This window comes from Solanum dulcamara, chromosome 4, assembly GCF_947179165.1.
Source record: "Solanum dulcamara chromosome 4, daSolDulc1.2, whole genome shotgun sequence".
NCBI lineage: Eukaryota > Viridiplantae > Streptophyta > Magnoliopsida > Solanales > Solanaceae > Solanum > Solanum dulcamara.
In genome coordinates, this window is record NC_077240.1 from 58,822,035 (window position 1) to 58,848,195 (window position 26,161).

Here is a 26,161-nt window from a genome sequence, read left to right on the forward strand (position 1 = left end):
TATCTCAGGTCTATCTTTGAGAAGCAAGTGGCACCCTGAAGTTGATCGAATAAGTCGTCTATTCTGGGGAGAGGGTATTTGTTCTTTACGGTGACCTTATTCAGCTGCCTATAGTCAATACACATTCTAAGAGACCCATCCTTCTTTCGCACGAATAGGACCGGAGCACCCCATGGTGAGACACTCAGCCTAATGAATCCCTTATCTAACAAGTCCTTCAACTGTTCTTTCAACTCCTTCAACTCGGCTGGAGCCATTCTATAGGGAGGAATTAAGATAGGCTGGGTATCAGAAAGAACATCAATCCCAAAGTCAATCTCCCTATCAGGAGAGACTCCAGGCAGATCTTCAGGAAAAACATCCGGAAACTCATTGACAATCGGAACCGACTTAAGGGATGGTGACTCAATACTGTCATCTTTCACTCGGACAATGTGATAAACACACCCTTTTGAGATTAGCTTCCTGGCCCTAAGGTATAAAATAAACTTACCCTTAGGCATAACAGGACTACCCCTCCACTCTATGACAGCTTCGTTCGGGAATTTGAACTTAACAATCCGAGTCCTACAATCGATAGAGGCATAACAGACATAAAGTCAGTCCATTCCAAGGATCACATCGAAATCAACCATGTCCAACTCAACCAAGTCAGCCAAGGTATCCTTGTGATGAATTGACACAGTGCAATCTCTATAGACTCTCTCAGCTAAGACAGAATCACCGACAGGAGTAGCTACACAGAAAGGCTCAAGAAGACGTTCGGGAATTTTATTGAATTTACTAGCCACGTAAGGAGTTACAAAAGATAAGGTGGTACCCGGATCCATCAAAACATAACAATTAAGAGAAGAGACTCGTATCGTACCCGTCATGATGTTTGGAGAGTCCTCTTGATCTTGATGACTACCCATGGCATATAGGCGGTTTGTACCTCCGCTGGTGCCAAAACTAGTGCCCCTCTTATTACCTCTAGCCAGTGGTGCGGTGGTAGAATGCTGGGTTCTATTTCCCCCTGTTGGACACTCCCTCTGAAAATGGCCCATTTGGCCACACTTGTAACAACCAACCCTTCTCGCTCTACATTCTCCTAGGTAGAGCCTACCACACTTGCCGCATGGCGGCTTCCCTCTCAAGCCTTGACTTACGCTGGCCTGGGATTAAGAACCCTGGGGTCTAAAACTCTGGTGACTCTGTCCCTGCCGATCATACCTGTTCTGTGGCATAGGCGCACTTGCTGTGGACGAGGCATAGTTGGGAGGCCTCTTCTGGAAGAAGGACCTGTTGCCCTTATTTTGTATCTGTTCATTCTCATGCCCAGCTGATCTTGCCTTCTTGCTCAGATGCTCCTCTCTGTCTTTTCTCTTCTCATCCTCTACCTGTTGAGCATACACCATTAGTCTCAAAATATCCATGTCCGAGATCAACAATACTGCTTTACACTCCTTCTTCACATGCCTGTCCGAGATCAACAATGCTGCTTTACACTCCTTCTTCACATGGCTCCCTAATCCAGAGACGAATTTCCTCATCTTTGACCTCATATCTGGGATCATTTCTGGAGCATACCTGGACAGCTGGATGAACTTCAGGCCATACTCCTTAACAGCCATGCCTTCTTGTTTCAGATTCACAAATTCCTCCACTTTCACTTCCCTCAACTCTCGGGGAAAGAAGTGGTCAAGAAAAGCTCCCTCAAATTTATCCCACCAAGCAGGTTCATCATCCTCACCTCTACCTTGCTCCCATTGGTTATACCAAATGTTTTCCACATCCTTGAATTGATAAGATACCAACTCAACCCCCTCAATTTCCATAGCATGCATAGCTTTCAGAATTTTCCATATCTCGTCAATAAAGTTTTGAGGGTCTTCATCAACCTTAGAACCCGTGAATGCCGGCGGATTCATCCTCAGAAAGTCGCGAATTCTGGCGGCAGCAGACGGCTCTTGGGAACTAGAGCTAAGAGTCAGCGAACTCTAGTTACCATTTCGGGCAGCCATTAGTTGAGTGAGCATTATAATCGCCCCTCTAAATTCTGCCTCTGACGTGGGTGCAGGCGGAGTAGCAGGCACTTGGGGCGCCTCCTCATACCTCGCAGGTCGGCCTCTAGCCCTTGCCGAGCGTACCTCAGACTGGGGTATCTCTGCATTATCGGCATTCCTCTGGCTAGCAGTACGTTTTGGAGGCATTATCTATAACGTATAAACGCACGAATTAGAAGGGAAGTTTCATAGAGTTTAACTCCATCGCACGAATTCAGAGTATAAAAGAGGGGAAACAATTCCTAATGTCCTATAGCCTCCTGCTTATAAGTGTGGTGCACAACACACCCATAAACAAGACTCTATTAGACACGGCTTCATAGACTCCCTAGGACACTTGAACTCTAGGCTCTGATACTATGTTTGTCACGCCCCGGAAGGGTACCCTAGACGTAACCGGCACCCGAAGTCCATTTCTGACCTCCGAGCGAACCACCTGGTCCAGTCACACATTCATTCAATCATATTCTCTTAACGGAAACTCAATTAATGAAATACTATTCACAATATGGGGGCCGAAGGCCAAACATTCATCAACTCAACAAACAAATATAATAAGACTCCTCAAAATAACCGTTCAACCTCCCCACACTCCAGTCTATGAAGCCTCTATCAAAGTCTAAAAGGTGTCAATGACAAGTCCATGGCTACCAACAATCAAAATGAGGAAAATGACAACAAAACTGCACAAGAAGGCTCAACATCCTCCGAGAACTAGGAGGACTCACCAACTAGCGGGAAGTGTATGTGGATCTTCAACGGAGCGCCGGTTGATGATCTCTAGTACCTGTCTTTGCATCATGAAATGATGCAAGCCAATTGGCGTCAGTACATAGAATGTACGAGTATGTAAAATGGCCGGAAGAAACAAACATCAAGAAAGCATCAATATTAACTCAGGATCTCAAGTCATATATATATGCATAACAACTCACTCAAGTGTCCTAAGTCTAACAAGAAGAGATTTAGACCGGACCAAATCTCATGCCACTCAACTCAACTGACTCGGAGTACTATCAAGACCTAAATAGGAGTTTCTCTTATCCGACAACCATTACTTATGAGCCAGTGATAGTACAACAATCAGACGTCGTTGCCACATCCATCCATACCTTGCCAGGGCATGAACGCCTCCCTAATCATAGATTCCATCGATTAGTCAAGTCCTATCATTTCATGACAAATAAATGGGAAACATCCGACTTTAACGGTTCTATCCCATGGGAAGCATCCGACTTTAACGGTTTCATCCCTACCTACGTTGGTGGCATAGTTTCTGGAGTTCGAGTACGGACTATACTCTCACCTGCCTCGGTGCTCGATACTCCTCCCATGACTCGATGCTCATAAGACTCCCTCCAATCATCTCAAATAAGCCCTCACGGCTAGTTTCATGTGGGACATTGCCAACTCATCAACTCTATCCTCATTTCAACTCATTTAAGCCTCATTTAGATAAGCATTTATGACATCTCCTCAAGACTCATCACCACTCTATGGCTTTAGCTCAACAATTCAAGTAGAATAACACATTTAAGGAAATTGACTTAAGCAACATAATTACATGGCTAAAGAAATCAACAAAACATAATAACAAGTCATCTCCATCAACTCATACTAACATGAACGTTTTAGGAACTTCTTAGCCCAATAACATCAACACATATAGCATCCAATAAATAGGGGACAAAACTCATTCAAACATAGACCATACCAATAAAATCCATTTTCATGGACATCTAACCTCAAAGCAAGAGTAGGGTACATGGGTGGACCTAACCCATGTTTTGGATAGCCTTACATACCTTAGTGAAGACTTGAAGAAGACCTTGGTGTTGGGTCTTCAATGGAGAACTCGAATCTTGAAGCTCTTGGAACTCTTCTTGTTGGAAATGGAGAAGAAGAAGAAGAAGAGAGACAGAGAGAAGCTCCTAGGGCTTTTAGAGAGAGAGTGAGGCTGTAAAATGTGTTCCCAAAAGACCAAGGGTAATACATATATAATTTGGGTAAGTTCCCAAATTGCCCCTCTTCAAAAGTTCTGAAAATAGGCCAAAATGCTCTTGGCGCGTTGCGCCATTACAGCGCCAGGCTGATTTCGCCAAAAAACTTGTACACCTCGTAATGGCGCGCCGCGCCAGGGACCAAACTATTGAGGCATGTTTCTGGCACAATAGTGGCGCATCGCGCCCTTACAGCGCCAAGGCCATTGTTCCTGGGTCTTGGAAATTTGGCTTGAAAAACCCTGCACACCTTTTAGTGGCACGCCGCGCCAGAGACCAAATTACTGAGGCATGTTTCTGGCGCGATAGTCGCGCGTCGCGCCACTGCGGCGCCAAGCCCAGTTTTCCAGCTATTGCAACCCAAGCCTGAAACTCTGTTGTACTAGTACATCTTAGGATCGTCATATCTTTCGACTTTGAACTCCGAAAATTACCTTCTTGGTGGCGTTGGAAAGAAGACTCGACGACCTTTAATTTGATAGGTCGTGGGCCATCCAGATCATCATCTTTCAAAATATGGGGTCATTAGAAGTCGATCCCATTTACGAACTCGTCCTAAAGCTTAGCCACGATGGATCTTTTGGACTTAGCTTGGTCCTAGGGGTCTTTCATGACCCCACATCACCTCTAACGCTGCTCAATTTCTCAAAGACTCATCTTACTCATGAAATTGCTTCACAATACCCGAGTTCGACCTTACACGTTTACAAGAAAGGTCCGAATCTTAGGGAAATATTTTGTGGGGTGTTACACTAGGGTTTAGGAAAAATCCAAGAAAACATTCATAAAAGTTCAATTCTTTCACAATTTTCATCCAACACATCTATGGGTCATATGAAAGAACTCAATCCATATTTTAGATTAGCCTTACATATCTTAGAGTAGATTTTGAAAAAACCTTGTTGTTAGGTCTTCAATGGGAAGCTTGAATCCTTGAATTTTTGAGGGCAAATCTTGTTGGAGATGATTTGAGAGAGAAGAGGGTGAAGGTTAGGGTTCTTTGGAGGGGCAAAAGACTGAAAATATCATCCCAAAAATGTGACCAAGTTGTGTATATATGTTTAGGAAAAATGTCCAAATTTTCCTTCATCAAAAATTTGGGAAAATGGGCTAAAACCCTGCCGGCGCTATAGTGGCACGTCGCGCCACTGCAGCGCCAAGCCTGAAATTTCTGAAATCTGGAAAATGGGCTTAAAAACCCTGCAGGTGCTTTAGTGGCGCGTAGCGCGATGGACCAAACTTCTGAGGCTAGTTTCTGGCGCTATAGTGGCGCCGGGCACCACTCCAGCGCCAAGCCTAAAATTTCTGCAGTTATAGTCTATCGTAAAATGGTCGTAACTTTTGACTCAGAACTCCAAAAAATGCAATCTTGGTGGTATTGGAAAGAAGACTCAAAGAATTTGATAAGTTATGGGACACACAATTCATTATATTATAGGAGATATGGTCGTTTGAAGTTGACCCTTATAGAAACTCATTCGGAAACTTAATCAATAGAAACTCCTTAGACTTGGTTTGGTGTTAAAGATCCCTTATGATCCTAAAACACCTCTAATACACTTAAAATATTTAGGAATTGATCCTAACTCATAAATGAAACTATAAGTAATCGAGTTCGATCCTACACGCACAAGAAGAACGGCTCGAGTTTTGGCGAAAAAAAAATCCGGGGTGGTACAATATATTCTTCTTCTTACCTTCTTTATTCATTGTAAAATGAATTTGTGAGGTTTTGATGTGTGCTTGAGACCTTTACAACTAAAAACGATGGAAGTTGTAATATCCAATTGTTATTATTTATTTATATATTTTTAGTTTTTCTATTTTTGTTGATCTTAATTGAGAATATTTCATTCTAGAACTGTGTTTTGTAGCTTTTCCCTGCTTTAATCGCACAAAATTGAAATATAAATTGTGCTTAGCATGTTAGCTTTAGATTTATTAAATTTTGGTTTTATAATTTTGTTTTACTGGCTAAATGGTGTGTTGATTCAACGTTTGAATAAATTTATATTTAGGGATATTAATTATTTGACTTTTAATTGACATTTTAAGGATAAATTGTGATTTAGAGATATTTGATGACAATAGATTTTTCTTTTAGCTGTAATATTTATTGTCGAAAAAAATATTTAATGGTAATTGAGTTTAATGTCATTTCATTCAGATTCGCTTAAGCCTAAAGGTGATTATTAACAAAAAATGATGAGAGCAAATAATGCTTATTAGGAAATGAAGGTATTTTTTATAAAAAAAATATAGCCAAATATATCTACTATAATAGGAAAATATCATCAAAGCATTCAAAAATTTCTAAAAGCATTTAATGAAATGAAAAATGATAGAAAATAATTTTCTATGTAATTTATTTTCTCCTAGAACACAAAAAAATGTAAAAGTAAAATTAAGATCTAATTCTTTTGTATTTAGAGAAAAATATTAAGTTAGAACAAACTATTACATGAAAGAACGAAAATTAGGTACTTATTTTTATAGTAAATAAATAGAGGTTTGTAAGGAACTAGGATCAAAGGTTTTAACTGTCTGATTTTGTTAAATTTTAGTCGTTTACTATCCTTACATCTTTTTTTAAAAAAAAAAAACAAAAAATCATTTTCTACCTCTTCCCCCTTCCCCTTTATTCAAAAGAAATGTGTTCTAGAACTCACTAAATATATCTCTTCCAAACACATTTAATACAATTTAGAAGTATAAATGATAATACATTGTTATGACGAGTAACTGAATCTTTGAATTCTATAAAATATGCTCATACAAAAAAAAAGACAAATATGAGCGACATTTGGTGATGTATTTATCCTAATTATTATTGGTGTGATATATATATAAATGATAATGTAATTTAATTTTCATTTTTAATAGATGAGAATGCAATTTAATTTCATAAATGTATAAATATTATTATTCAAAATAACTGCGCAAAGCGCAATAATATTTACTAGTTATTTTTATATAATTAAATCAAAATTTTCTAATAAAACTAGTAGTATTTGATGATATAACATACAATCAATGAATTTAGTCGATCTCAATATCTTTGCCATGGAATTTGTTATACTTCTCCTTTTAGTCCGTTTAAAAAAATATCTATTTTATATTTTAGTAATTTTTTAAATTTAATTTTTCATATAACATATTTAAATTTACAAAATTAAAATATAAAATTTGATTTAATTTTAAATATAAATACACAATTTAAAATTTTCTTTATTTTATTAACTTTTGTGTGGAACTATAATATGATCATAGAAACGGGAAGATATTAGTTATGTGATAAAAAATATGAACGTGTATAATATTTTAAATAAAATAGGAGGCACTAGGACCCCAACAGAAATATTGAAAAGGAAGGCGCACAAAAAGAGATCCCAACAAGAATGCAACTCATTTGTGCTACAGACAACACAACACCACTTCCACTTCCCACTTTTTTCTCCATCATTGTCATCAAGGAAAAGAAATCCATTTTCATACACAAATATGCAAAGAACCAGGTTACTATATTAGTTTCTTCATCTAAAGATCCTTTCTTTTTCTTGGATTTTGGCTAATCTTCTTGTTTATCTGCCTCATTTTTGTAATGGGTCGTCAATTCTATTTTTGAAAAAGTTGGGGTTTAGACTTAGGGTGTACTATAATGGGAAATTGCTGCTCTAGGGGGCGACCATCAATATACAGAGTCTCTTCTAATGCAAAATCGGGTCAGTCTTCCTCCTAAATTCCATCACTAGCTCACTTTTATGCTATTTTTTCTCCCATACGGTCAGTTGATTTTTCTTTTCCATCAAAGAAAATTCTATGGTATTCATTCAGTTTTAAATTGTTTTTTTGTAATTACTTTAGTCCCGGTAAAATTAATTTTGTGTTAGATGATTTTTTGGATAGTATATCTTTGGTTTTCTAATAAACGTTCAGTTTAGCACTTTCAAAGATTCATATGTTTTCATTTTTCCTCTGCTTTTTCCTTCTCTCCTCTTTCCTATTAAAGGTTCATATTGGCTTTTCGATGAGTTTGGATTTCATTATACTTGTCAAGCTATGCAACATAAAAAAGGAAAAAGGGTTTAATGCTTTTATGCTTACTCGTTTGGTTCTTACTATACGATTTTAGTACTTCATTTCTACTGTTGAATCTTTTACGATATAATGATTAAGGTTTTACTTTTTATCTTTTAGATCTTAATAATAGAATCCCTACTATGTCAAATCTGTAATCTAAAAAATTCAAAATTTCTGCAAGTACTCTTCCTCACAGGAAAACCTTTTGGTTCTTGAATACGAATTTAATTTCAAATTTATCAGTTTCATTCATATGTACTTCTAATTATTTCCTTCCTTTTTCTTAGTCTAGGATAAAAGTTATTAACCTTGACATGGACGTGCGAGGGGAGGAAAACCTTTATTTAGAGAAAAATACTTAAAGGATATGGTGTATGTTATTTAATTTTTTTAATCGATGTGATCTGTAATAACACTAAAAACGGATTGTGGTTTGTTGCTTCGTTAAAATGCAAAATATTGCAGAGTTTGTTAGCATGTTTCTGATTAAATTTGAAATATTTGATACTTCACTTGATAGGTAGTTTCAGAGAAACAGAAACCACTTATGGTTTCCTTCTCTGTTTCAGAACTGTTCAAAATAAATGTCAATATGCGCCTCAATTTCAATTTTACCTCATTTCAGAGTCTCCTAAGGATGAGAGTCCATCTCAAAAGGCAAGGATCGATCACACTAAGATGCCTTCAAATCCTGAAGAAGTAGAAGATCTGCGTCGTAGTTCAGCTACAAATCCATTGATTGCGTTCTCCTTTGATGAACTTAAGTTAATAACAGGCAACTTTAGACAAGATTACATGCTGGGTGGAGGAGGATTTGGAAATGTTTATAAAGGATATATTACTCAAGATTTGAGGGAAGGATTTCAACCAATTACAGTAGCTGTTAAGGTTCATGATGGAGATAACAGTTATCAGGGCCATAGGGAATGGCTGGTAATTAGCCTCGTGAAAATTCTTCCATATGATTTATGTTTTCTTGAATTTTCTGAATAGATTTCTCACTCTGTGTTCTTTCATATGTTCTAGGCTGAAGTGATATTTCTGGGTCAACTTTCGCATCCAAATTTAGTCAAGTTGATTGGATACTGCTGTGAAGCTGATCATCGGGTACTTATATACGAGTATATGGCTCGGGGAAGTGTTGAAAACAATTTGTTCTCAAGTACGTACTGTTTTCTAGAATGCGATACTTTCGATGTTCATTTTAATGATCTGTAGTAATGATACGTAATGGAAAATTCTAGAACTAAGTTGTTCTAGACACATGCAAAGGTTGTGGATGGTTTGGACATTAGGAAAAGCTTTTGAAGTGCATCCTGATTCCATCCCTCCAAAGCCTTTCACCTATCTGTTATTCGTTTATCTCAGCGTGCCCTTGCTCTAATTTGAAATCCATCCTTACCCTCTTATCTCCAATCGCCTTCATGAGTCTAGATGTACTTTCATGATATCATTCCCCATTAAGCTGTGCTATGATTAGTGTTCATTGTTCTCAAGCATGAGAAGTGACAAACTTTCCATAAAGGGGGCCATGGACAAGGATATCTAAACTATGATATTATCTTCAACTGGAGCTACTTTCAACTAGGGACATCCGTCTATGTGTTTAAATAATACTATCTTGAACTCTTCTAAAAAGTGCAACCAAAAGGAAAAAAGAAGGTAATTGATATGTTTTTCCATGATATTCTGGATCAGCGCATATGTGGTCCCTTTCTGACCTTGTACAATCACTAACATTTTGTTTAATGACTAACTGTGACCCCCCTCCTCTCCTCCTCCCCCTACTCTTCCTTTTAAAAGTTAAGATTTCTCCTCTGATAGAAAGCTTTTACACGTTTATGGTTTCGATTTCTATATGAGAAAGCATAAAAGAAAATTAATTAATATGGTATGTTCGTTTCAATAATTTCACTTAAATACTAAAGTCCCTTCTACCCAAAAATGACAAGTATATTTTGGCAGAAGTTTTATCAGATGCTCAAGTATTAATTATCATGTTGCTCCCCTGTTGGACAGGGTTCACTCTTTGGAATTTACATTTGTAAAAGTTTCTTCTTGAACACTAATTTTCTCAACGAAGAAGAAGAATTTCCATCTTTACGACTCCTCTTTCATAATTAATTTTTACTCAGCCTTTTGAGAATAATATTAGTTGTTTTACACGGCTTGATTACGAAAATGTTGGGATCTGGACAACTAGCTTTCAAATTTGTCTGTTGTCAAGATGCGTAGAATCTATTCTTATGATTGAATCAGAAATACATCTTCTTAGTTACTACTTGGTTTTGTTACCTTTTTGCTTGTAGAGTATACATTAGAAGCAGGGAACAAACCTCTAAAGCATTTGAATTGCTTCTGAGGCACTGATTCGTCAGAGATACACTTCCCTCATCAGAAAGGATGATGGGAACTACTTATTTTGAGATTTACCAAAAGTCTTTAGTAAATGGTATTAATAAGTTAAGCTTATATTCTCATGAATGTCTGTTTCTTATTTAAGTGAGTTGTTATTACATGTCACTATGCTTATGCAAGGTTTCTTGGTTGCAGGAGTATTGCTTCCTCTTCCATGGTCCATTAGAATGAAGATTGCCTTTGGCGCAGCTAAAGGACTTGCTTTTCTGCATGAAGCTGAAAAACCTGTTATCTATCGAGATTTTAAGACATCTAATATCCTGTTAGATCTGGTAAGTGTTCTACATATCCATATTTCATTCATGCATGATTTCACCCAAATGTCTTCAGCTTAGAGTGAGCATATACTGCAATCTTTACATATACAGGAGTACAATACAAAACTCTCTGATTTTGGCCTAGCTAAAGATGGACCAGTAGGGGACAAATCTCATGTTTCTACTCGCATAATGGGAACCTATGGATATGCTGCCCCTGAATATATAATGACAGGTAAATTTATCAGTCTTTTAGATACATATCGTCTCTTTTAAGAAAATAAGTGCAAAAATGTTATCCGAACTAAAACAACATAGAGTTTACCTGAATTTGAGTAGCTTTTAAGCACCAAGTGCTAAAAAGCAATTTTGAAGTGTTGAAACTGAATTTAGTGTTTGGATAGAAATGGTATAAGTTGAAAATTAGCCGTGTTTGGTGGAAATAAGCTGACACAATCATACTGTCATCCTTGAATGATATCCAGTGGTCTACCTAATATTGTTTTCATTTCTTTATGACATCTAATGCTTTTGCTTTATCTGTAGGTCATTTGACTCCTAGGAGTGATGTTTATAGTTTTGGAGTTGTTCTTCTCGAGCTTCTCACGGGAAGACGATCACTTGACAAATCCAAACCAGCCCGAGAACAAAACCTTACAGATTGGGCTGTACCATTGCTTAGAGAAAAGAAAAAACTGCTCAATATTATAGATCCAAGACTTGATGGAGATTATCCCATAAAATCTGTTCATAAGGCTGCAATGCTTGCTTATCATTGCTTAAATCGCAACCCGAAAGCACGACCGTTAATGAGAGACATTGTAGATTCCTTAGAGCCTCTTCAGATACCTGGTGAAGTTCCAACAAGTCAGAAGCCTACTTTGACTGTCATCACTGATACGCCCAATGGAGTTATCAAAGAGAAGGTGCAAACTTTAACATGATTACAAGGTTTTCCAACTTACGTAGCATTATTAGAATGATTTGGTACAATATTTTACTTTCCTGTAATACATTACAATGTTTGACTTTTTTTGTAATACAAATAAACAGAGTTTTTATTTGGTCTTTCAATATAAGCAGTTTTCCATTTTTTTAATCGTACTGTTGAAACTCGATGGATAATGGGTCTACGCATTATCTTTCTACACTTAAAACCAGACTTTTATCTACAATGAGGTTAGAACCGCCAACTCACACATCACAAGTGTCACACCCTCAGTCTACACCCTAGGTGTGACCGACACTCGTAAATCATTGTTGGTCCCAAGCAAATCCTTGGCCTAGCTAACTACTCCGCGGGAGATTCAACTCAACAGCAAAAGCTAATTCAGATGGGCAATTTAAAGCATAGACATAATCTTTAAATAATAAACTGAAATTTTTCTGGATATAATAATAAAGGACGTTTCAAAACATAATCTTTGAAAACTGGAATAACTCTATGCTGTATCTATGAAGCCTCTAACTACTAAAGACGGGTATCGGGAAAGGCCTTCGACCACCTCAAAATACTAGTAAATAAAGAAACTAAAATAGTACCTCAAAAAGCAAGGAGGTCTCACCAAAAGCTGGATGAATGTGATCTTCAATGATGCGCCTGTTGAGGATCTCTAACACCTCTATCTTTATTATAAAATGATGCAGCATCGAAATACGTCAGTACATGAAATGTACGGTATGTAAAATTGTCAAGACCCAAGCTGGACACTAGGTGCGACACGACGATTGGAATCCCGGAGGACTCCAACCAAGCCTCTTTGCATATCATACATGAGCATACATAAGGTAAGTAAAGCAATAAAGAAAGATATAAATGCGGAAATATAGTCTCAACATGAAAGTCTCTATAAAGGAGAATGAATCTCAAACTCGAATTAAAGACAACATACACTCATCTAACATGCCTCTACTAACTAGTTGGGGGCATAAGACAAGATCCTAGCTCACCCATGATAACATATGTCACGATCCGACCTAGGGCCTAGTTGTAACATGGCAATCGAAACCCTGAAGACTCCAACCAACCCTCTTGTTCCTATCATAAGCATACATAAGGTAAAGTAAAAGCGGAAACATAATAAAAAGTCTAAACCATGAATGGAAAATGAAGAATGTCACATGACAATATAGACTCGAAACATTTATTCAACTAGATGCCTCTACTCATGAACATGGGCAGGGGCTAAGACATGTTCCCAGCTCACCGTCAAAATGAAACTTAACAAAAGTCTTTGGAAACAATAACCAACTCAATAATTAGTTCCTGATGAATAAGGACTCACCACAACTTCGCCGGATAGAAAAGCTTAACTAGCCACGTGGATGAATATGATCCTCAACCTCAACCCCTACATTATGAGACAATGTAGGCAAAAAGTATGCATTAGTATGTTGTAATGTACTAAGTATGTGGGCATGACATGCAACATAAATCATAAGATGTAGTGATCAAGATTATACATGATACAAAGGTTAAGTAAAGTCATGGGAATACTGTGATGATCAAAGCATTCAAAGGACATAGTTGAAGATCATCAAGTAGCATAATAGTCATAAATATATGTGGGATAGGAACCATAAACGATATTAAGATCATGCGATCTAGACTCGCGCCCGAGTTGCACACTCATACGTAACCTTAACACAAATTAGCATATTAGCAGAATAAATAAATATAGAAATTAACTAAGGTCACTAGATAGCGCACGAAAACAGATGCAGCTTACGAAAGCCGATAAGGCCGTCACGGAACACAAAAGCCCAAAACATATACAGAACCCACAAATACATATCTACAGACCTCTACAGAATGATAACATAATCATATGACAGGACAGGGCCCCATTGTACCCCTGACCAACGTATACATATAGGCTACAGAAAGGTCAGTACCAAAATATGGGCTCCGGACAAAAGGAGCACTGTCAAACACAGAGTGGATTTCCTAAGCAAGCGGATTGGCAACTCAAATGTCTGTACCTGCGGGCATGTAACACAGCCTCCGAGGAAAGGGGATCAATACGGAAAATGTACTGAATATGTAAAGCATGTACTGTAATAAATAAAGTCATAACCAGAACAGAATGTGCAGAAAATGAGCGAAATATCCATAATGTCAAAATACTTATCACAAACACAGATAATGCATGTGAAAAAACATATGTCATATCCAGCCCCATTACGGGACGTGGTGAACAAAATGTGGTTGTCATCCCATCACCGGCGCCACAGCACAACATAACTCCAGAGTAGAAATATCTCTATAACATATCATATCATATCAGATGGCCATATCATATCATATCATATCATCAGACATCAACATATGTGTACATGGCACATCATAACTCCACAAACCATGTACAGGGCGTACCTGCCCCCTCACGTTGGGGCATAGTGAACAAGGCAGATAAGTACGTACGATCATGTATCTCCTGGCCCGAGCTCAGTGAAGGAAGCATTGAGGCATCCACGAGTAGAGTAGTGAGAAACTAAATGCAATTTAAATCATATTTGAGACTCGATGGAATGATCAAAATGAGTTATCATTCAAAAATCAAGACAAGCGCCATATCAAGTACCTTTTGAATGTTATTATAGATTGCATCAAAATAGAACCTCTGAAAATCTAAAACATTGGCCATCCAAGTGGCTCTAAGAATTGGAACTTACTTGGAAGCATATAAAAATCATATATTTGTTTGATAAAGACCATGCCAAAGAAAGGAAGATAGCTTCATATTTTTTTACTACTCTCCATCATATAGAAGACTTGAGAGCCATAGCTCTATTATTATGGAAGTTCTAACATTAAGAAGTAGATAAGAGTCATAAATCATGCCCGGAGATTTATGAATGGGATAACCCCCAAAACTTATATCATGTAATACTTATCTCAAAACATGCCAAGAGAAGAAAGGGTTAGCTTTACATACCTATGCCAAAAACATGCCAAGAGAAAGAAGGTAGCTTCACATACCTCTTAACCACGTTCGCCTTGTTGTATTTTGAACCTATTTAACATGAGAGTAATACTAAGATTAATAACCTTTCACTTTCCAATTTCCAACTCTACAACCACGTATCCATATGAATCATTTCCTTATCCATTTCCCTTAACTAGCTTATTACTAGCCTTGAAGTTGCCGAAAATTGGGCAGCATCTCCCCTATAACTTTAAAATTCCCGAGATTTCAACTCGGCCAAAATATCAACAACCATACCAACAAAAAAAATTAGAAGCATATTTACAAGTAAATCATTTCAACTTTACAGAATATAAACTCCAAACAACTCGCTTAACTACGATACCAAAATAGAGGTTTTAATCTTTATTTCGTAAAACCTTTAACAATATGAAATGGAGGGTCATATGGATGAAAAAAGAAGCACCCACACCATTTTTAAAACACCTTCCAGCCCTGCACCACTCAACCAAACCAGCTGCAACTGCAGCACCACAATCACAACACACTACCCGACTTCGATTTAACTATAACGACTTCAATTTAGTTCGTTTCTAACATCAAGCATCCTTATGCAATTTTTCCACTTCCAATATTATTTAAGACATGTAATATACCTCATAACATCATCATAAACTCCAATTTGAAAGGGAAAACCATACCTTGCCCGAAACTCGCCAAACTCGCCAAAACTCGCCTCAGAAGTTCCTTTAGCGCGACTAAAACTTTGTGGCTGCTTGTTGTCCTTTTGGTGCTTCCCCAAATCATAAATTTACTTTACTAAAACCTTCATTTCATTTTGTTATACTGTAGATAATTAATTCAGGGAACGAAATCGGAGGACATACCCTTTTTTTCTCCAACCTGTGGCTCTCTCTTCTCTAGCTCAAGGTTTCTCTTCTCTTCTTTTTTTCTCTAGAAGTTTGTAGATAAGAATGAATTTGGTTGTAGATAAGAATGACTCATAATATATATATAGGCTACCTTAGGGGGGGTGACACGTGTCAACTCCTAAGTGGTGACATATATCAACCCCTAAGTGGTGACATATATCAAGCCCTCATTAGGACATCGCATCCCCTCCTCCAATCCTGGGCTACCACATGGCAGGTGGGGTCCACCCCCTTGCTCCACATGCTGCCACATGTCACTTACAACTTCTTCCATGTGGCACTCTCTCATGCTGCCATGTGTCACTCTCCTTTCCTTCTCGTGAGTTCGTAATCTCGTCTTACTTTACGAACCTATGTAATACTTGCTACGTATGCTTGGCATGTACTCAAGTAGCTTAAGTATGTAACACATCCAAAGTAATATCTTACAAAAGTAAGTCAAGTCCTACGACTTACTACTTGGCCTCCAATTCCTTCTAGATTCTTATAACCCTATCTCCAATCTTCCTTATTATGGGATATCACATTCTTCTTTCCTTAGAGTTATTTGATAGAGTTATAGCTTATCCGTCTCACATGGTAAATTATAAGAAGCTTAAGAACCTTTCAAGAAACTTAAAAAGTTTAAGAAGCTTAAGAAATTGAAGAACCTTTCAAGGTACAAAAGTACGGGGTATAACACCCCATACAACGAAGAAAGAGGGAATCTACTTGCCAAGGTAGACTCTACCCTGCCAGGCGGGTCATGTACATACGCTATATATGGATCCACTAGCTAAACCATAAGTCAACCTACGATGGCATATAGTTTATGGGACAGGAGGCTGCTACTAAGGCTTTTGGTAGGACCCCTACCTCCTATCCACTCGGTGCTAAGTCAAATCCCACGTAATACATATATAGCAAAGTAATATTGGTTAACATATCATAGACATGATCATAGGTTTGAAATTCATAGAGTAGCTCATTTTATAACATAGTGCAATATGAGTATTGTCCTTCCACATTACAAATCATGCATACATAATTCATATCATTAGGCCTTAAGTCATCACATAGGGCCCTAAGTCACCTTTTCCATAATTTGCATGAAGAAAACATAATTTGAAACATACTTGAAATTCATACTTGAATAGTCATGCTTGAAAGTAAATTCATGTAATTAAGGAGTAACTCATGCTTAGTTATCATGACCCGACCTAGGGCCTAGTTGTAACATGATGATCGAAACTCTGAAGGGCTCCAACTGAGCCTCTTGTACATATCATAAGCACTCATAAGATAAAGCAAAAGAGAAAACATCATAAGAGAGTCCAAATCATGAATAGAAATTTAAGAACGACACATGTCAACATAAGCTCAAAACATTTGTCCAACTAGATGCCTCTATTCATAAATATGGGCGAGGGTTAACACATGTCCCTAGCTCACCCTCAATATAAAATATAGAAAAATCCTTTGAAAATAATAACAAGCTCGACAACTAGTCTCCGATTAAATGAGGACTCACCACAACCGCTGCGATAGGCAAGCTTAACTATCCATGTGGATGGGTGTGATCTTCAACCTCAACCCCTATATTATGAGACAATGTAGGAAAAAAGTATTCATTAGTACCTTGGAATGTACAAAGTATGTGGGCATGGCATGCAACATAAATCATGGAATGCAATAGTCAAGTAAATCACATGATAGGATAAGGTAAGTAAAGACATGAGGAAAATCATATTGACCAAAGTATTTAAAAAACATAGTTTAAAATCATAGCGTACATAAGAGATCATACATAGGTGGGATAAAAACCATAACCGATAATAAGACCATGCGAGCTATAACATGGAATCATGTTGTCTCCCCATACAACGAAGAAAAAGAGGAATCTACTTGCCAAGGCAGACTCTACCCCGCTAAGCGGGTCATGCATATGCTATATGTGGATCCACTAGCTAGGCCATGAAGGAAATCCTACAGTGGCACATAGTTATGAGACAAGAGACTTTATATAAGGACCTCGTACTTCGATCCCCCACCTCAAGTCCACATTCGGTGCTAAGTCAAATCCCACAAAATAGATACATATCATAGAAATCATAATTTCATATATCATAGTCATGATCATAGGTTTGAAATCAAGGAGTAGCTCATTTTCATAACATACTTGTAATGTGAGAATTGTCCTTTCATCATTACAATCATACTTACATAGACATAATTCATACTTGGAGATTCATGATCATAGCTTATACTTGAAATTAGGGTAAGACATGAATGCATGATCAATTGACTTGAAAATAATGTAATTGACTTGAAAATATGCATGATCATAAACTTTATATCAACCCATACATAATTTATATAGATAGTATCATTAGGAAATATAATTAAAAATACTCATATTTTACATAAGGAACCCTAGAAATCAAAATAGGAGAATTCATGGAAAAACTCTTCAATTCAATGAAATAACCATCAATTTATATCAAAATAGACTAATGATCATACTTTGAATCATAATTCATGCAATAGGAATAGAGATCATAAAACCCATAAAATACCATGCTTTAATTTGATAGAAAATTTGAGAAATTGATTGGGCTTCATGGATGAAAGGATCCATGAATCAATACCCACATACCTTAAATGAGAACACCAATTAATTTAGAAGAACTTGAGAGTTTTGATGGTGAGCTTGAGTAAATTTACTTGAAGTCTTAAATGGAGTCCTTGAGAGTCTTTTGTAGAGAGAAATATTTGAGTAGGTGAATCGTAGAAGAATGAATAGAATTAGAGGTTTAGGTTAATTTATAGAGTTGAATTAGGTCCTAAAAACATCTAGGTTCATTACCTAATAATTTAGGAAAAGTCTAAAACACCCTTACTAAAAATCCAAGTCGGCCAGAAAACCCCTGCCAGGTCCGCGATGCAGACTTGTCGCGGACCTTTCTATTTTGTGCAGTTTCTTAAGAAATCTATCTTTTGATCTACGGGTCCTAAAAATCCACTGAAACTATTTTCCCATAGGTTTTGACCCCCTGATCGATATTTCAAACTCGAATTTTCCAAAAAGATTAAAGATAATATATTACTTGAGCGGTCTATTCCCAAGACATTCTTAAGACACTTATAAGCATTTTTGAGGAATGTTACATTAGTTGAGAGGTTAAATCATAAATGAAGTGTAATTCATGCACTTGAAAAAGTAGTTGATGAGAATTAAGGATCAACAAAACAAAATGAAAGAATTTTATCACATACGTCGCATTTGGTGAATGCATTTTATGGAAGACTGGGTGATGGCAATATAGTGGCGCGTCGCGCCAAGGTGTAAAACACTAGGTTCTCTATAGGTGCAATAGTGACGCATCGCGCTAGGAGGCAAAATACAAAGACCCATTCCTGGTGCGACGCCACCCCAGCGTTTTCCCAGCAAATTCCCAAATTTTTCATCATTTTTCATGAGTCTTCATCCCCTATAATGAGATACTAAGCCCTAATTAACAATATAATGAATATATATGAAGGATCTACCAATCCCATGAAATTACCAATCAATTCTGTCCACTTTTTGGTTGAGCTTGGGCACTTTGTTGTACTTGGTCTCTTAGAGGATGACCTTCTCCACCCTTGTTGGGAACATAAAGGCACTCAGATTGGTTATGTCCCATCATGCCACATCCATAACAAGAACCCATTCCCATCAAACATTTCCCTGTATTATACATTCCACACTTAGGGAAAAAAGGGATATTAGCATTGACATCTCCTCCTCCTTGAGCTTTAGGGTCTGGAACCCTATCCTTAGCAACTTCTTCCCCGAGCTTTGGCCTTGATGACAGCGTCTACTATTACCACTGGTCCTAGCATTAGAGAACCCACCTTCATAACGGGCCCTCTTAGAATCTCTTGTCTTCATCTTCTTGAGCTTTTCTCCTTCAATTTGTTTGACAAAAGTCATGAGCTGAGATATGTCCATCTTCTTAATAAGAATAGAGGTACAATATTACTTAGCAACCAAGTTGGACACCTCCGATATGAATTGACTCATTCGGGCATGTGGATCAGCAACCAATGAAGGAGCATACTTGGATAGCTTAGTAAAATTAAGGGAATAGTCTCTCATCCCTATATTTCCTTGTTGAAGATTTATAAACTCTAACACTTTAGCCTCCCTTAACTCAAAAGGGAAAAAGTGATCAAGGAAAGCAAGTTTGAAAGTTTCCCATTCAATAGAAACTTCATCCGCCCTCTCCCACTTCCATTGAGTTTACCAAACTTGAGCAACACCCTTAAGTTGGTAAGCCGCCAACTCTGTTTTTTCTTCCGAAGTCACACCCATAATACTCACTATCTTGTAGACCTCATCAATGAACTATTGAGGACCCTTATCAATTTTTGAGCCATGAAACTCCAGAGGATTCATTTGTGCAAAGTTCCTTACTCTTGAGGCCGGAGTAGGAACATTAGGAGGAGCCGTAATCCCTTGGGATATCATAGTAATAATGGTTCAGAATTCTGCATTAGTCACTTAGTCCAGTAGAGGACCATTGTCTCGAGGAGATGGGGGAGCTTGGGCTTTGTTAGCATTATTTCCCCTTGGAAACGATGGTCTTCTTTGAGCCATTCTTTTGAAAATCACAAAGAAAGACCATTAGGGAAAAAAAGTCTAATGGTAAACTCTATAGCATGACATAGATCATGAAAGAAGTAAAAATTCCTAAAATGTCTCATATCCTACTATTCATAAATGTGGCGCGCTTCACAACCATGAGTAAGACTCTACTTGACGCGGCATGTTGGACTCTTTAGGACACTTGAACCTCATACTCTGATTCAGAGTTTGTCACGACCCAACCTAGGGCTTAGTCATAACATGGGGATCGAAACCCCGAAAGGCTCCAACTAAGCCTTTTGTTCATATCATAAGAATATATAAGGCAAAGTAAAAGCGGAAAAACATAGAGAGTCTAAACCATGAATGGAAAATGAAGAATGTCACATGACAACATAGAATCGAAATATTTATCCAACTAGATGCCTCTACTCATGAACATGGGCGGGGTCTAAGACATGTCCCTATCTCACCCTCAAAATAAAACATAAAAAAAGAATTTTATCACATAAGTCACATTTGGTGAATGCATTTTATGGAAAATTGGGCGATGGCACTATAATGGTACGTCGCGCCAAGTGTAAAATACTGAGCGCTCTGCAGGCACTATAGTGATGCATTGCGCGAGGAGGCAAACTACAGAGACCCAATCCTGGTGCGATAGTTGTGCACTGCCCTAGTATTTTCCCAGCAAATTCCAGATTTTTCATTATTTTTCATGAGTATTCATCCCCTATAATGAGATCCTAATCCTTAATTAACTATATACTGAATATTTATGAAGGATCTATCAATACCATGCAATTACCAATTAATTTATGCCAAAATAGATATGAATTCACAAGATCCATCATAGTCCATGCAATTGAAGTTAAAATTAAGAAGATTCAAAGTTTTAATTGAAACTCATGGAAGATTTAAGAAATTCTTTGTGTGCCATGGGTGAAAGGTACCCATGGATGAATCCTACATACCTTGAATACAAATTATGAAGAAAACTTGAAGAAGAACTTGAAGATCAATGGAGAATTTAAGAAGATTCTTGCTAGGTCTTCAGTGGACTAGAGAAGCTTTTGTAGAGAGAAGATTTTTAGGATGGGTGATTAGTGAATGAATGAAGAAAACTTAAGAGCTTTGGGGATTAAATATATTAGTAACCTATCCCAAAAATTTTCTTGATTCATTCCCCCTATAAAAATAGGGAAAATACCACTTTGCCATTAATGAAAATCTTTCTTAACCTACCAATGGATTCGCTAAGGCTAATTATTCATCTTATTATGTCGTACTCTAAATTTCTCATACTCGGGATATTACAACATAAGAAAAGGCATAAAAATGATAAAGTGAATGTGTTTTCCTCAAAACATAAAGGCTCTCAACCAGTACAAATGTAATAAGCTCTAGCCATGAATAGGAGGATGAGCGTAATCTTCGGACCATATATTAATGTAAGCAAAAGTATGTGTTATCACATGGAATTATCTGAGTATGTGAGAAGTATGCATGAACAATGAATATATGAAATAATCAATATGGATCATGAGATGCAAGACCAATATCTTAAAATATTAGTGAAACCATGAAAAACTTAAAGCATCATAATTATTAGTCAATGGATCAAAACATAATCGGAATAACCTTATACCTTTTTCTTTAACTTGGTATGGGATAGGACCTTTAATCGATATATAGGACCATGCGAGCTATAACATGGAATCTGATGATCCCCATATCAAGAAGGGGAAAGATACCTTTCTAGGGTAGACTTTGTGATGATACTTCCTCTAACTCTGTGCTATATGTGGATCTACTAGCTTCACAATGTTGACATCATAAACCTACACTAGCAATGTAGTTAAGGACTAAAGTTTGCTACTAGGATTCCCTTGGGTAGCTACAATGGCTACAGACCAAATTCCACCTTAAATTCCTCTTGGTACTTAGTCATTATCCCAAAAGAACTTCATAAAAACATAGTTATTAACATCATATAAGAAACAAAATAATAGATATGAAACCCCATCATAAGAAAATCATAAGAATAGCTCATTACCATGATTGATTCATAAGAATTCATGAGTTGATGAGAATTATCCTTATCACCTCTTTAACATGATTGTGCGAGGATTGACCATATCGTACTATAACTCTTTGGTTAAAGCATCATTGAAACATCATTCATAGTCTTTCATGAGTCATTCATAAACCTTGGTAATCATTCATAAAACTTTCATTGAAATCTTTTGAAATTCATGATCATAGTTCATTGAAAACATACTTGAAACTCGCATATAACATAGGTTATTGAAATTCATCTTGAATTCATGCAACATGATATGAATTATGCATAATTTAATCAATAATCATAAGATATATCATGATTAAAAATACCCAATGCAAAATCATGAAATTAGGAGTTTCAGAAGAAGAATTCATAAGAGATTTTGAGAGAAAACTTGAGATTCCATAGGTAAAAGGTCCCATGAATGAATTCTCACATACCTTTGATCTTAGGAGCCCTAAATTGAAGAGAATTGAAGTTTGATCGTGAATAAATCCTTTGGATTGCTTGAAAAAGAAGAACACTCTTGGGTAAACAATTTTGAAGAGAGGATTTTGATTTTTGAGTGTTTGGGTGATAATGAGATGGTTAGGAGGGCTTAGGGTAGCTAATAGGTTAGTCTAACTCCCCCAAAATTATCCACATTCATTAATGAAAATACAGGAAAAGATCAAAACACTAAATTAAACTGAAACTTTACCTGGACAGAGCACCCACAATAGTCCGTGAATCTCACCACGGCTCGTGGTGGTGGTCTTGGTGAGGGACTTGGCTCTAGGGAAGTTGAGTTTGGCAGGGTTTCCTCCACGGAGACCACCACTATCCATGGTGTCTACTACTAATCATGGTCATCACACATGGTGTGGACTCCTCAGGACACTTGAGGGGGTCAGACCATGGGACACCACCACAGCTCGTGGTTGTAACACCCCCTAAAAATGTTGTATATGATGTTTCAATTCTCAATGAAAATGATATCTCTTCTGTATTACGGGCATAACTTTTCATAGGATGGTCCAAATTATATGATTCAAATTTTTGAATAACCCAACATCATTACCTATAACCTTTTTGAAACCATATTTTAAGTTTCAGAGGTTAAGTAGGTCAAATAAATTTATTATTGCAAGATATGGTGTTGTGATAAAATAGAGTGTTTGTAGAAGAAAAATCATATCTTACTATAGGATGCTCCAAATCAGTTGATTCTTCAATGAAATAAAAGTAGATTTCTAGAGAAACAATTCATATTAAGATACTAAATCATGAGGAAGTTATCTTTTTTAAACGTAGCTCCAAAAAAGGGTATTCCATTAAAAGAAGGTTCATCTTACCAATAAAGGAAATATCTAGATCCATTTGACATCACCCATGACATCAATAGTCCTCCATTTGATATCACTCATGTTACACCCCATACTTTGGTACCTTGGAATGCTTCTTAAGCTTCTTAAATTTCTGGGGAGGCTCTTAAGTTTCTTAAAAGTCATCATGTGAGTCGGATAATCTATAACGCTATCAAACAACTCTAAAGAGGGGAGAATGAGATACCCCAATAATAGGAAAGATTGGAAATAGGGTTATAATAATCAGAAAAGAGTTGGAGGCTAAGTAATGGGTCATAGGACTTGACTTACTAACGTATGCCACCAACTTGGACGTCTTACATGATTAAGCTACTTGAGTACACGTTGAGTTTAAGTAGAAAGGAATATATAGACTCTTAAAGTAAGATGAGATTATGAACCCACGAAAATGAAGCAAGTAGGTGACAAGTAGGTGACGCACCTACTTGAACCAAGTAGGTGACTCACCTGCTTGGGGTGGACCCCACCTAGCACGTGGCTACTTGGGATTGGTTGCATGAGATGACGTGGCTTCCTAAGGGCTTGACATGTGTCACCGTTAGGGGATTCCACATGTCACCCTCAAAGGAAGGTTATATATTTGTCATCTTATGACTAAGGGTATTATTTTCAACATCTTTACACTTAGAAAAATTGGAGAAAAACTTAGAGAACATGGAGAGAGAGCTACGGATTTGGTCAAGCAAGGTAAGACCTCTGATTTAATTCCATGAACTAATTATCCAAGGTATCCCACGGCTACATGACAATATTTAATAGCATAAAATATCATTTTGGGGCAGCAAGGAAGAGATACAAATAGTCCGTTAATTTTCAGCTCGTTAAGAGAACTTCTGAGATAAGTTTTAGTAAGGTATGGCTTGGTTCTCTTCTTTCACTTTTTGGTAAGGTTTTGGACATGATATGAAGGTTTTAATAATTTAAAGTTTCGGTTTGGAGCAGCATCAAAAGGGTAAGAATCAGCCACAACATTTCCACCGCGCTGGAAGAACTTCCGAGGCGAATTTTGACAAGCTTTGGCCAATTTCGGGTAAGGTAAGGGTTTTTCTTTAAATTTGGATTTTATGGTTTGGTTATGGAGTGTATTACACATCTTATACATGTTTGGAACTATAAAAATTGCACAAGGATGCTTGACGTTGGAAACAAACTAAACTAAGGCCGTCATAGTTAAATCGAGTGTCGAGTAGGGTGTTGTGGCTGTTGTGATGGGCTTGATGGTGCTTTTATTGTATGTTATAGGGATGGAACACATTCCAAAAGGTTGTGGAAGCTTCTGGTTCTATCCACATGACCCTCCTTTCCATACGGTTAAAGATTTTATGAAATAGCGACTAAAAACCCTAGTTTGGTCTCGTAATTTTAAGCAAGTTGTTGGAAGATTGTATTGCATATTGTTGCCATATTTAATTGCATATGACCTTCTGATTGTTGTTGTTTGTTGGCTGCTAAGGTTTGAGGATTAAATTGAAAGTTCAGATAGGAGAAGTTATAAAGAAGATGCTGCCTGATTTCCAATAACTACTTAACTAACTAAAACACTAGTCGAGACCAGTCAAGCAAGGCGGATAAGGAATTGATTCCTGTGGGTGCTTGGTTGTGGATTTAGAAGCTGGAAAGTTAAAAGAAATCGATAAGAGGTATGTGAACCTATCCTTCTCTTCTTTTGGGCATGTCTTAGCTATAAGTGAAATGTAATATGTGCTATGAGGATAATTCCATTCATAGAGCTTTGAGAATGATTCATGCCTCTGACCTATTTCTTGATGTTAGAACTCCTACTATAAGTGAGATATTGCCTATCAAGGCTTCTGTATGAAGGGAAGTAGTAAGTATGTAAGGCCTATCTCTCCCTTGGTTTGACATGTTTCAAATGTATGTAAAGCCCATTCCTTTTCTTTTTTGGCATGTCTTAGATATAAGTTACAAACGATATGTATATGAACCTTGGGGTAACTCTATTCATAAGATCTTATTACTAAGGACCCTATAATAACAAATGTCCTCGGTTCTATAAGCTTCTGGGCACTTTCTTGATACATGTTTCTGGTTCACTTATAGCTGTTAAGACTCTTAAAGGAGTTAAGCTCCTATTCTTGAAGTCTTCTATACAATTGAATAGTGATTGGTATGAAAAACCTCCTCTGTTTAAAAGTCTCTGAGATAGCCAATACTCAAACTTCTATAAGATGGTTCATACTATAGTAACATATGACTATGGAGTTGAGGCTCTAGTTGACATAGTACCTAATGGCATTAGAGAGTACTGAAGCTGATTCCTACCCTGGTTTCCAAGTGATGGTTCATTTGACCATTTTGTTGAGCCTTAAATGATGAATTTATTTACATATGGTTATTCACTACTCCGCTCGCGCATACTACTAATACATTATTCACCGCATCCCATAAAGGGCCGGGCATGATAAGTGATGAAATGCGTATTCACCGCATCCCATGAA

The 26,161-nt window shown here is 37.2% G+C and overlaps 1 protein-coding gene across 1 annotated transcript; it reads left to right on the top strand.

The window, feature by feature from the left end:
• Window positions 1-7,566: 7,566 nt before the first annotated feature.
• On the top strand, window positions 7,567-11,899 carry LOC129887458 (probable serine/threonine-protein kinase PBL16). The gene is made up of 6 exons (XM_055962569.1): window positions 7,567-7,767; window positions 8,751-9,058; window positions 9,152-9,287; window positions 10,679-10,815; window positions 10,912-11,035; window positions 11,347-11,899. The coding sequence occupies exons 1-6, from the start codon at window positions 7,704-7,706 to the stop codon at window positions 11,742-11,744; spliced, it is 1,167 nt and encodes a 388-aa protein (XP_055818544.1). The 5' UTR covers window positions 7,567-7,703; the 3' UTR covers window positions 11,745-11,899.
• The last annotated feature ends 14,262 nt before the right edge of the window (window positions 11,900-26,161 follow it).